Consider the following 13,536-nt stretch of genomic DNA (forward strand, 5'->3'; position numbering starts at 1 on the left):
ATTCATTGAGTGGAAGTGAATGATCATAAAAGTCTTTAACGTCATCGTTTTCAGGTTGATCAGACTGAGTAGGAGGAGGAGGGTTTGGTCTTGATGTCTCAAGGCTAGCAGAGGTGGAAGAAAATCTGCATGTAACTGGCTCCAACAGTTCAAACCCGTGTTGCTCAAGGGTCATACATGTAAAATATTGTGATTTTTTTCCCGCTTCCATATTCAGCTTCAGTTGACCCGACACACTTTGGCATCAAAAGAGAATCTGAAATGTACAAGAACTGGATTTCGAATGGAAAACGTACATAACTGTGCTATTTGTTCCTGGGTGAGTGAGGGACGGAGAGGGTGAGAGTGTTTAAATGGGACGGAGAGAATGGAAGCAGTGGGGAAGGAGACAAAATATCCTTCCTATCACACACACACTCACACTGCACACTCTATTCTAAAGTCACAACTACCCAAGTGTTATTGATCCTTTATAACTGCAACTGAGTACAGATGTAGCAAGACTGAGAGGGAACTGGGATCTGGCGCCTGGATTGCTCAAGAGGGGTCAGGGAAAACCCTCAGAACTCCTGAGACCCAGAGACTGTGGGAAGGGTTGAGGCGGAGTCTGCAGTGGGGGCTGTCCGGCAGTAGTAGGCAGCGGCCGACCCTGGTGGAGGGTTGGGAGGCCGCTGTCATTTTATGGGTCGGCAGCCAGAGTGAGAGTGTCCCTGCTGCCAGAGGACCACAGCGGGCTAGGCGCGGGGCCTCCACCTCTCGCTCACCACGCGGACCCCGCGCCTCCTCCGGCAGCCGCGGTGGTGGCGGCGGCAGAGCCTCGCCCACTCCAATCCCCACCCTCTCCATCCTTAGTCATTAAAGAACAGCAGCGCCTGGCACGTTCTTGGAGGACCCCCGGCGCAGAGGAGGAAAGGGAGCAGGCGCAGGGGGACTGGAAAGGCAGCATGCGCCCGCCAGGAGCAACCTCGGCGCCCAGGGTCTGAGGCAGCAGCCGCAGTTCGCCATTGTGAGCCCCCGCCGGGGGAGTCAGCTGGCGCAACCGTGCCCCCGAATCCCCGTCCGCGCAGCGATGGGGCACCTGTCCACGGGAATACACGGTGGCCGCCGCCTCCTGCCTCTGCTCTGGCTCTTTGTGCTGTTCAAGGTAGGGGAGCTCCGCCACCCCTCCTTCCCAGCGGTCCGGGCGGCATCCGCGCTCCGGCGCCCTCGCTCTGCCGTGGGGAGCGGCGCGCCCCAGGGCGCGATGGCCCAGCCGCGGGAAGCGGCTGCCGTGCAGCCTGGGCGCACGCTTTGTTGTCCTTGCGTGTGCGTGTTCCTGGTGGTCTTGAGAGGTGGGGGGCGGCAGGGGGAAGAATAAGGGAAGTTTGCTCCCTCCAGCTTTCGCCCTTTGTGCTCTTTTATCGCCGCTGAAATCCACATCAAAGGTGGGCTTGTTGGATAGTGCTTTCTCAGGCAAAATGAGGTCACTTTCTTTTCTGGTTTCCACTGCACCCCAACGCTGCTTAACCTTTCCGCCCTCCCTCTCACAGAATGTGTGGCTGCTTTGTCTTAATTTTCCTTACTGCTGGAATTATACGCTGGGGAATGGAGGGGGACTGAGCTCCCTGGCCACACATGGACTGCCAGGGCTACGTTAGGGCAGACTTTTATTTGAATAAGGAGTGTCAGGTAGAGCTTGGGAAGGATTCTTCTCCCCAGCTCCTATCAACATCTTTAGAATTCCTTTTAAAAGTCTCTCGACTTTCTCCACTGTATTTACAGATGATAGTACCCCTAGATTTAATGATGGAAAATATATAATAATTAACTTTTTCCTATCTTCTTTGGAATGTGCTACCCTGAGGTTTTACTTTGAGAAAAATGAAAAGGAGAGGAGTTGCTTTTGAAAAATCAGTTTGACAATTCTATTGTACATACATTTTTTTGAAGAAATGTCAGCTAGATGTTTTTCTTGGACGGCGATGTGAAGTTATGAAGTGATTGTCTATCACTCATGTCTTCGATGGATCTACGTTAGTTCTGTCATTCGTCCTTTCCCCTCTCCGCAAAGCAAACTCAAGAATGTCGACAGGTGACTTGGAGCTATCCTTTCAGGACCACAGTGATACTTACCCTAGAAATTTATGCCAGGTTAATGGATCCAGAGGTTTTCTTATTTTAGAGTCACTTCTTGCTTATATGCACCATTAATTATGAATGCCTGAAAAGAATATAGTGAAACAGGACCAATGGATTCAGAACAGCATTAATTTTAAATACTCCTCACTTTCATTTATCTTAATGAAAAATAGAAAAAAATTTCAGGGCGAAACAGCAACAGAATGCCTAAGTGAGACTCTAAATTATATTTAATATGTTTTTACATTTTTTCTTAAGTTATCAATAATCATTAATTTTAAAAATATGATAACTAATAAGCTCATGTTTTTATATATGTTTTTACTGTAGGAGCTTGTTCTTTTGTACATACCACAAATGCATTAGACTTATTAGGTTGTCTATTAGTCATTTTCTAACTATTTATCGAACTGTCACAACTATTTTACCTATGCAATAATTGTCATGAACCAAAAATGAGAAACCAGGTCACTATGCATTTTACCCAACAGCAGCTAAGAGTGATATGTATGACATCTGATCCAAACCTAACGTTTAGCACAACTGCACGTTTTTGCTTGAGTTCTTCATACTGAGATAATTCCAGAAATAAGAGAATGACTTGGTTGGGAGTGAGGGTAAGGTTTTGCAATTAAAATAAAATAAATGTGGCCATTGTTTGACTTAAAACTCAATATTGGAATGAGAAAATGCAGTTAGTGACGGCGTAATGAAAATGTTAGTGATTGTCATAGAGGTCCAGCCTACTTCACATAATAGATATATTCCTGAACATCGCAGGTAAATGTAAATTATGACGAACTGCTTCCATAGTAAATACATTGTCAAAGTTTGCCATTTAAATAATAATTATTGTAATGGGAGACATAATTTTGTAAGAAAAATAATTGTCCTTTATTTTATGTGAATGTAATATTTTTGTCACCTGAATATAAAATATATCAAAGGAAAGAAGAAAAGACTGTATATATTAAATATCTTCTATGTGCCAGTTTTTTAAGGTATTTTAGATATGTTATTTCCTTTAATCCTATTTTACTGCAGTTGACAAGAGTGCCCAAGTGGTAAATTGGGCACATAGTGTAATGTCTTACATTTAGGGGATAGTATATTACATGGTGCATTGGGCACATGGTATAATCTCTTTATAATTTGGAGATTTTTTTAAATTAAAGGTCCTGATTAAGTGCCAGTAAAATAGATCTACTCAAGCAGATGGTGACTGGAAGATAAGAAAAAAATCCATTATTAAATACCAAACTGCTAACTGCATCTCAATAATAAAATCCAAAATGTTCCACGTGTGCCGAGTCAGAAATAAAACATTCTCTCAACTGTCCCTTGCCAAAAAAATTTCCATAGTTTTCACTATAGTTAATACATTTTTCATTACTCCATAAGAGTATCCTTTATATAAGAGTGAAAATCCTGAAGGAACATAAGACAGAGGAATTCAAGTATGAGGCTTAATTTATAGGTTTACATTTTACACAACTCAAAACTAAGCAGCTGGATATCAGTGGTGGAAAAGTAGGAAAGTTTGGATGTGTATGAATGGCTATAACTGGTTCCACTGAGGGAGACTAAATGTGACTGGCCAAGAAAGTCTTTGTGCCATCATTTCTTATCCATGAAGCGGTGATGGGCACATATAATCGGGCATCTCAGACTGTCTAAATCATCCACTGCACATTATGAAGCTAATATCTGCATAATTTATCTTGCCTAAACACAATGTTGGTTATGAAAATTTTTATTTTTATATCAATATTGATGGTGTATATAAAATAGAAGCAAAAAATGGGACTCTATTATTAAATTGAAGGCTACTAATTTCAAAGTCTTCTATGGATGAATGCAAGTGAGATATTTATCTAACGAGCCTCGCTGTTGTGCGTCTTCCCATAATTCCCAGTGAAAGAAATGTAATTTCCTACACTTGTCCTATCTTTACTAAAGCCTTTCTAGAAAATGTCTTCCTGTATCAGTTTACTCAGTGTAAGAACTTTGTCTACTAAGGCGCAAATTGTGGAATATGACATCATAGGAATTTGAAGTTGGCCTTCCCTGAAATGTTGCTTTTTAGTAGTCAGCTGGAATACATTCCTAAACTCATGGGCTTGGCGTGTGTCCTTTTTTAACTCCTTCTCTTTATTTCTTTCTATTTCTGCTTTTAGCAGAGATATCATCAAATAATATTAAATTTAAAAAGAGTCTTAATATTGTATTTTCTGAAACAAGTTTATATTTAATTCTATAATACATGAGTGTTATGATACTGGCCATTCTACTCTTATCCAGGGGAAATATCTGCTTTTCACGGTCTGTCTGCTTTTCTCCCCTTTCCTATGTCTCCCCTCCCAACCCCATACACACACATAAAGAAGTTTCACTTTTCGTGGTTGAGATTTCATCCATATATTGCACAGTGTTGGCAGGTGAACCATAATCCTTTCATTTTGCTGGAGTAGCTTAGATCCTTTCCATCACAATGAAGTTTGCTGCCCTAACTCCCATGTCATCTGACTCCTTTAATAAATCATATTGCCAACCTTTTGGAGAAAGCTTTTTACATGTGACATCTCCAGTAGGTTGGCAAAGGCTCCCTGGGCCACGCTTCTACAGACGATCGAGTAATAATGCTTCCCACTGTGAACATATGTTTGCTTTTGTTCTTTGTTTTGTGAGAGACTATTGTTGTATGAAGGAACGGAAAATTCACATTACACCTCTGCCTCATTTTGGCCCAAAAGAAAATACACATTTATGTGGATAACTGATTAAAAACAATATGAGTTGTACTTCATTTTAAAATGTAACACTATTTCTACTATCTAAATATCCAACTTAAAGGTATTTAAACGTATAAGCGGATTTACTCCTGAACCTTATAAATATATTTCTAACTTGAGGCTTCAGGGGTTGTAAAAGAATGTTTGATGTCAGATACAGTTGATGCACCTAAATAAAACATTGTAACTGGTAGCAGTGTGGCACAATAGAAGGCTTAACAACAATGACCACAGATACCAAGTTCTCATTTTCTCCCTAATTTAATGCCTCTCCGTACACGGTTCCAGTGATGATGCATTTTCAGAAACATAGCCCAGTGCAATGATGAGCTTTACTGTAAAGCACTTAATGTTTTCATCGAATTACTCCAAATATGTTGTAAATACTTTTGAAGTAAAGGAATGTCTACTGTAATATTTCTCTCTTCCATGGTGCTACTATGTGGTGTTAGGAATTTAATAGAAGGTTTCTGCATTATATAAAAGCTCTGACTGAGAATAATGAAATATTATAATAGTGACTTGTGAACACATCTTTAAAGAAAATATAGGAAAATTATCATTATGGGAGTTAAATAATCATGACTACAATGCACTCATTACATTAAAAGAGTAAAAATTTTGCCAATCACTTATATTAGGATCTTATTAAAACCATAAATTAAAATATCAATGTGTTATTTTTTTCCCAAAAATGTAATACTCTCAGTTGCTCATTTATTCGTTAATGTTGCCTCACCTCTCTTAAATATTATTAATTAAAAGGTAGCAAATGACATACTAGGGGAAATTGATTGTTTTAACCTCTATGGGTGACCCACAATTTCAGACAGTACCCAGATATACAGACAATATTTTTGCCTCCTCTTGCGCATCACCACTCCCCTATGACCACAACCAACCAGAACTGACCAAGATTTCTGTGTTCCTAGTAGAAATCCTCCTAATGTTTTGTCAGACATCACCCTTAAAAGATGAAGTCTTTTCTACACTCTGGTCTTGGTTATATCTATGGTGGTGTTTAATCCAAGGTCATATAACCCAATTTCTTACAGAACTGTTCTATAGTCATCTTAAATACCCATTATATCAGCTCTTTTTGCTTCAATAAGTATGTAAGTTTTTTTTGTGTGGGTGCATTGTTGTCATTAATTTGAGGAACCCAAACAAGGCTAATGTGGCCCAAGTAAAGTGAGCAAGAGTGTGAATGGATCGGGATGAGTGTGAGTGGGTTCCTTCTCTCCTGGTGCTATTGACTCCAGCAGGTCCCATATGGTCTCTATCAGCCAATAAGGGGGGCTCATGCCTGTAATCCCAGCACTTTGGGAACCTGAAGCAGGTGGATCACCTGAGGTCAGGAGTTCGATACCAGCCTGGCCAACGTAGTGAAACCCCGTCTCTACTAAAAATACAAAAAATAGCTGGGCGTGGTGGCAGGCACCTGTAATCCCAGTTACTCCAGAGGCTGAGGCAGGAGAATCGCTTGAACCCGGAAGGTGGAGGTTGCAGTGAGCCAAGATCACACCATTGCACTCCAGCCTAGGCGACGAGAGTGAAACTCCGTCTCAAAAAAAAAAAAAAAAAAAAAAAGGGGGATATGTGAATAACCTCTTTAATCGAACACCTCTCATATAATCTGCTATCACAGATTACTCCTAATGTTTCCCTTTTCCAAGCTTGTTCTAGGTCTTCAGAACACCAATTCTTAGATTTTTTTTTTCTTCTACACATTGTGCCTTTGAATTTATTTCTATGAGTAGGATCATATCTTATCCTTGTGCCAGAAAAGCGTTCGCAACTCTTTCAGCATCTAATTCTCCAGTGAAATATTTCTTCTTTCCTTAGACATTCTAGTTACTTAAAGGCCAGCTCCTTTTTCTTCTGAATATATTAAAACCAGCAAACAAACAGAAGATGTTTGAAACAAGGTTGCAGGGATTTCTTGATAAAAGGCTTTTTTTCTTTCCTTTTTTCAGGAAATTGAGATGAAAGGGGAGAAAAGTGATATATGCTTGGAAAAATATTTCAGAAACAGAGAATCAGAAATGGAAATAGGACTCCAAGCTTGAGAGCAGTATTGCAAATTATGAGTATCAATGGCAATTTCTGCAAGAAAATGAATATAGGGAAAATTAGAGAATGAAATGAAGAACATTCGATGAAAACAAATACACTGCTATTCTATTTATATGCAAATACATGTATTTTCTTATCAAATACTCTTTATCTATTTGGTTTTCCACTCTTTATAAATAGGAATGCCGCGCAGTTCATTTTTCTAACGAAACTATTCCTATCTTAATGACAATTTAAATGAAATAAACCTGTTTTTTAATGTAGTTTTTGGTACATTTACTAGCAAAGTAAAAGAATAAGAATGCAATTTCTCTACAAGTAGTGGTCCAAGATCAGAATTTTATTAATAGTAATCTACACGAGATTTAAATGATGAATGTTTCTCTTTTTTGTGCTATTTCATTTTACTGTTTTCAGATAATTGAGACTTTTATTTTCCTCTTTCTGCTCACTAAGTTTTTAATATCAGTGATTTATGTAATGGGTGAGGAAGGGCATCATATGACTGTACCATGCCCTCAATACTGTTCCTTCGTTATTACCCGCCATTGACCAAATTAAGTGCAGAGGAATTTCTGACCCTGGTTCTCTCAACCTTTAACCCATATCAGAGACCAGCTATGAGCCTGCTGTGCTGATCCGTGTCTTGTGATTCTCCCTTGGTTCCACCCATAGGAATTTGTGATTGGCATGTACAAACCAGATGTCAGAGAATTCAAAAGAATATTCAGTGCCCTTTGTGTCTTCGGTCCTATCTGAAGTCTGATTCCAACCTCCCGTACTTACTTTCTGAATCAATATTCCATTTTGATAAACTCTAGTATTCCTGCTTTTGGATCCTGGCATTAATTATAATGAACCTCTCCTTGTCTTTTAGTTTCCTTGAAAGAGCATCCTATAAACATTTTTTGGCTGACCAATCTTTTCCCAATGCCAAAATGGCAAGATTGAGAAGCTCCTTTTCTTCTTCAATACTGTCTTTTGTATTCCAGAATGAAGACTTACTGCCCAATTCCATTTAGTTAATCAAACATCCATTAAACATCTAATAGGTGCCAGGAATTTTACTAGATATTTTAGGTACAGAAGTGGATAATACTCAGTTGAATCCCTGCCAATGGCATAGTGGGAACATGGACACAGACGATGGTCATTAAAATATGGTGTTTTGTTTTAAGGAGGAAAATGTGGGCTGCTAGAGGAGAGACACTTAACTATTTGGTGGTTTGGGAAATGATTTCTTTTTAAGATGATTCCTGAGCTGAGTCCTGAAACATACGTATGAGTTAGGTTTAAAAATATACACACATTGGCAGAGAAAACTGCATGAGCAAAGGCCCAGTGTTGTGAAAAGCGTGGCAGAGTTTAGCAAAATGCAGATATATACCTCAAAGGCAATGAAGCAACAGGAGCCAGATCAGGGAGACTTCTATATGCTGAGCCAGAAAGTAGGATGTCCGCCTTCTCTAGGTGAAGAGGCCTTATTGAAGGGTTTAATCAAGGCATTAGTGAGGTAAGAGTTGCATTTCAGATAGAGCTCTTTACCTGCAAGAAAGGCTATCCCAAAGGTAGAGCAAGCATGGAAGAATTAAACTAGTAGTTATTGTAATTATCCAATTAAGAGATGACGAACATTGGCATGAGGGTGACAGACAGTAAAAGAGTGGCAATGCTGAAAAATGGCTACATTGGCAAGACTGATTAGATGTGGAAAATTGGGGAGAGCAGGATGTAGGGTAATTTCTCGGTAACCAACCCTCTTGCCTGGAAGAGTAGCGGTCTCAAGATAGCATGTGTGCTGGATAGTCTACTCTCGAGATCAACTTACCCCTCCACTGTGCCCAGTGCCAGGAAGCTTCCCTCTATAGACCATTTCTTCCTCTTCCCTTGCCCTTTGGCTCCTAGTGAGTTTGGCCAATAGAAGGCACTAGCCAAAGATTACTGCTAGAAGGAGGGAGAAATCAAGTCATTTATTCTCCTAGCCTCCATGCTGGCCAGCCCCCATTAGGCAGTGGCTTCATTCTCTCTTCCAATTCTATAGTAAGCCCCTCTTGCAAGGCTGATGTTCTGGCCAAATTCCTGAAACAGTTCTCTGTCCTTATCCCTTGAGATCAATAGCTTCTCCCTGCTTCTAGACCCTAAGTATGTTTTCTCCATGCTTAATACAGTATTTCTGCTCCACGCCTTGATCCCTTCGGCTAGTGCATCCCTTCATTTCATTCTCTGGGATTTTCTTTTTGAGTGTCCTGCTGAGACCCTGACTGATATAAGACATGGTGGTTTAGTGGTAGACTTTTGAGTTTGAAGCAGCTGAAAACAAAGAAACAAACAAAAATGGTGCTTGATTATGAGCGTGAAGGGTAGAGGAGATGGAAGGTCTGGAGATGTGAGTGGGATCCCCTAGCAGAGAGAAAGGGAGAGAAAGGCAGTGGGCCAGAAGGGGGTCTTGAGAGGCACCAATTGTTAATGTCAGGCAAATAAGGAATCTAAGAAGCTGAAGGCGCAGTCAGAGAGGTACAAAAGCAAAATTAAGGAAACCCAAGATCTAGGAAATTTCAAGTGGAGGACTTGGCAAACAGCATCTAATGCAACAGAGAGGTCCCATAAGCTAAGGTTTGGAAAATATCTTTGTATTAGGAAATAGGTAGGCTATTGGACTCTATGGAGACTGGGAAGTACAAATGCTTCTGGGAATTGAAGAATCAAAAAGCACCCCCTTATCTGATAAAAGCCTAGGTGCCAGGTGAGATCAGAGAGACCTGAGGTCAATATCAAGTCTCCACTGTGCTATTTACTGGCAGTAGGATGTTGGGAAAGTTATTTCACCTCTCTGGATTCCCTTTTGGTCATCTCTTATACATATGTCTTAGAATTATTGTCAGGAATTAATGGGAAAATGACCATAAAGTACTGGGAACAGTGCCTAGAATACAGTAAGCACTCAATTAGTGTTATGTACAACAATAAACTGAAGACAAAAATAGTAAAAACAGGCAAAGCAAAGTCAAAGAGGTAGGGCAATAAAAATGTGTACAGAGCAGCATTTCCCAAAATATGCTCCACAGTACATTGGAGAAGCTGGCAATACTCTTGTATTGAATGTTATTAAAAATGAATACCTTTGTGGTAGCATGAATTTTGGAAATTATTAGTTTAACTGTGTTTAAACTAGTATTAACTTGTTTTTGTGTGCCAGAATTTCTTAGAACTTTTAATATGTTAACACGTATTGTGTCATCCACAGGAGAAATACACTATATAACATTTTCAAACTTGTTTGATTATAGTATCCTTTTCCTTTTTTTTTTTTTTTTTGAGACGGAGTCTTGCTCTGCCACCAAGGCTGGTATGCAGTGACATGATCTAGGCTCACCGCAACCTCTGCCTTCCAGGTTCAAGCGATTCTCCGGCCTCAGCCTCCCAAGTGGCTGGGATTACAGGCATGTACCAGCATGCTCAGCTAATTTTTGTATTTTTAGTAGAGTCGGAGTTTCAAGATGTTGGCCAGGATAGTCTTGAACTTCTGACCTCAGGAGAATAATGAATATGCTCTAAGAAACAATATTTATCCTTATACACTAGATGCTTTGTTTATCTTTCTTTTGCTTAAAAAATGATAAATGTAACCTTAAGGATAAAGAAAATATAGCAGCAAGATCAACTGTAACTTAAATCTCAGGATCAGGAGAATTTGCTTGGAAAGCAATCATCCCAACTTTCTTATAAAACAATGATGTTCAGGAAAATGTTTTTGGAGGAAAATATGTAGATATCCTCTTATTTTATGTATTGTACTAACTCTGGCTTCAGTAATTGTACATGTAAAATGTTTCTTTGAGTTTTGAATCAAAAAATGAAACATACATTTTAACATCATTTTCCGTTGTGATTATCTTAATATATAACCTCACAGACCAATCAATTTTGTTCAGTATATGTCGTTGAATCATAAAGCCATATTTTTTCAAAGACCATCTAGTTCAAAATGTAAGCTGATACTTAGATATTGTCTCTAATATCACTGCCAATTAATCATAAATGGTGACATTACCAACAGCTGTAAAGTAGCTGTTCCACCTTTAGACAACAGTTTTGTTGCTTTGTTGTTGCTGTGTTTTGGTTTGATTTGGTTTGGTCTTGAGATTAACTATTTCTGGTTGTAGCATTCACATGCTACATGTTACTTCCATCTCTGCTTGACTTTAGTAGAGCACTATATAGTGAGTGTTCTCGCTCTCATGCATGTTATGAATAACTGCTTTGCCAACAGACCTGATGGCTTATAAAGATAAAATGTGAGAAGCTTGTCATCTCACCATTCTGTCCTTATCCTCCATCACACCACTTTAAGCTTTTTACACCAGCCCAAATTTTCTACCTATTGCCATTTTTTTCTTTTTTATAGTCACAATAACAAATTGAGTGGAAGACAGTTTTTATTCTTCCCAAGGGAGTTCCATGATGAACCGTGGTAAGGAGTTGGGGATGCTAGTGTGAGAAAAATGCATGGCATGTAGTAAGCATTCTATATATGCAGATTTTATATTATTCCAGTCTCTGCTCAAAAAACGTTTTTATTCAGCATGTCTTTCTGAACAGCCTACCTAAAATCATCCCTATCACTCTAACATTTTACCACTCTTACCTAAGTTCTTTTTCTTCAGAGAATGTATCATTCAGTACATGACATTACATTGTATTTTTATGATAACTTAGCTCCTCTACTGGAATATTTATAGGTTTCATGAGAGCAAGGACTTTGTCCATTGTGTTCATTGTTGTATCCTTAGCACCTGGAAGAGTGCTGGCCTATGGTAATGTCTAGGGAACATTTGTTGAATGAGTGAACGAATGAGTGTTGAATAAATAAGTGGAGTGAGGGAGGTCAAACGGAAGGTATGGGACAGACTCGATCCAGAGGAAGAGCAGGATGCAGGCATGCAAGCACAGGGAGTAGAGAAGCTGCACAGTCAGATGAGCTAGGAAGGAGGGTCTATCAGGCAGGCACCGCTGACTCAGGCTGGCAAGGCAGTGGCATCAGGGTGGAGGATGGCCTGAAGATGCCATTTTGCTCTGGTGGAGGGAATAGAGGTTTTATTACCACAGGTGAAAATGAACTTGTTTAGACTTCAAGATAATGTTCCTGACACTTTTTTCTTCTCTTTATTTTATCAGGTTAGAGTAAACCACTGAAGACAAATGATGGGTGCCCAAGTCATAAATAGGTTCCCTTGTGTAATGAAGCAAAAACATAGCGTTTCTGATGATTTATTCTCCATCTTATTCATTGACTGTGCCTGTAATTTACTTATAAAAAGAAGTTTTCTGAGTTTTTAAAATGCAAAAATTTGTTTCTGTTTTGGCTCTACAGTTTGAAAATATCAAATTGAAAATTAATGTGTAAATCTTTTTTTCTCTCTCCATGCATGTCAATATAACCAGATTGTCTCTAGACCTCAAAAGGCATTTCTGGAAAGTCACACAACTAACTGAAGCTCAGATGATAAATTATTGTTTTTCTTCAAAACTTAAAACTTTTATGATTTCCTTTACTTTTGAAAATTTCATTTTTATTTTTTTAAATGCATATAGATACCTCATGGAAATTTTAAAAATGACCTTTTCAAAATGATTGTCTTTACTTGGATAAAATTCCATCGGGTAACTTCTTACAGAAACAACTGGTAATTTTTATACTCGGTTGAAATACTAGGTGATAAATATTTTATAATGCAACACAGACAGTGAGTTAAACATGCTGATTCATGAGTGCTACATACATTAAAGTGTTAGTATATATAGACCAAAAACCTAGATTGTCAAGATTTTCAAGTGACTAACATACAAAATATATGCTTAAGACAATTGCTATTACTTAAATAATTCAGTATTTCTCTGGTAAGTTGAAAGGTATTACATAATCTTGTAACGCACTGATCTATATCCATAGTCTATTAACTGTGCTGAAAAAGTACTGAAGTTTGGGTTAGCTGTATTTTTTATTCTACAACTTTAATTTTGTTTTCATTTGTTGGCAAATCAATATATATCTTTATAGAAGGAAAATTGTGATCAAATTATTTACACTCTCACATACATGACTGAAAGGAGTTTTTGCTCCTCCCTTTGTAAATTTATGATCAGGAGACTCACTTCTGGAGAGTACAAAAATAACATTAATAATTCTTTGATTAATGAATTATTTTCCTTAAAATTAATAATCTTCTTTACTTAACATCAAATCAAAATTTCTGGAAACATTTGAGAACACATTCGCACAAGTCTTTTTCTGCCTCTGCAGTGGCTACACTAGAATTAGGCTAATTGTCACACATTACCCTGTCTCTCAGAGAAGCCAGGAATTTCCAATTTAAGTCAAGTTGGTGATCCATAAAATAGATATTCTAGTAAAATTACTATGAGCTTTCTACTTACTTTGATATTGTGCTGATAACTAAAGTGTAATTATAAAAATTGAAGTGTTGTTACTGCCAAATACCACAAAATATAAACATCACACTTATAATAATAAATACTGACACCATCACCT

General features: G+C 38.6%; 1 protein-coding gene across 2 annotated transcripts in view; it reads left to right on the plus strand.

Annotated features, from left to right (window-relative positions):
• The first annotated feature begins 552 nt into the window (after nt 1-552).
• PTPRO (protein tyrosine phosphatase receptor type O) overlaps nt 553-13,536 on the plus strand; it is a 276,025-nt gene continuing 263,041 nt past the window's right edge. Inside the window, exon 1 of one of the 2 annotated variants that reach the window (XM_021922078.2) lies at nt 553-1,144. In XM_021922078.2, the coding sequence (XP_021777770.2) occupies nt 1,070-1,144 (75 nt within the window). In that variant the 5' untranslated portion in view covers nt 553-1,069. The remainder of the gene's footprint in view (nt 1,145-13,536) is intronic. The other variant, XM_021922076.2, reaches the window with a different exon arrangement.

The sequence above is a fragment of the Papio anubis genome, chromosome 9 (genome assembly GCF_008728515.1).
Source record: "Papio anubis isolate 15944 chromosome 9, Panubis1.0, whole genome shotgun sequence".
NCBI lineage: Eukaryota > Metazoa > Chordata > Mammalia > Primates > Cercopithecidae > Papio > Papio anubis.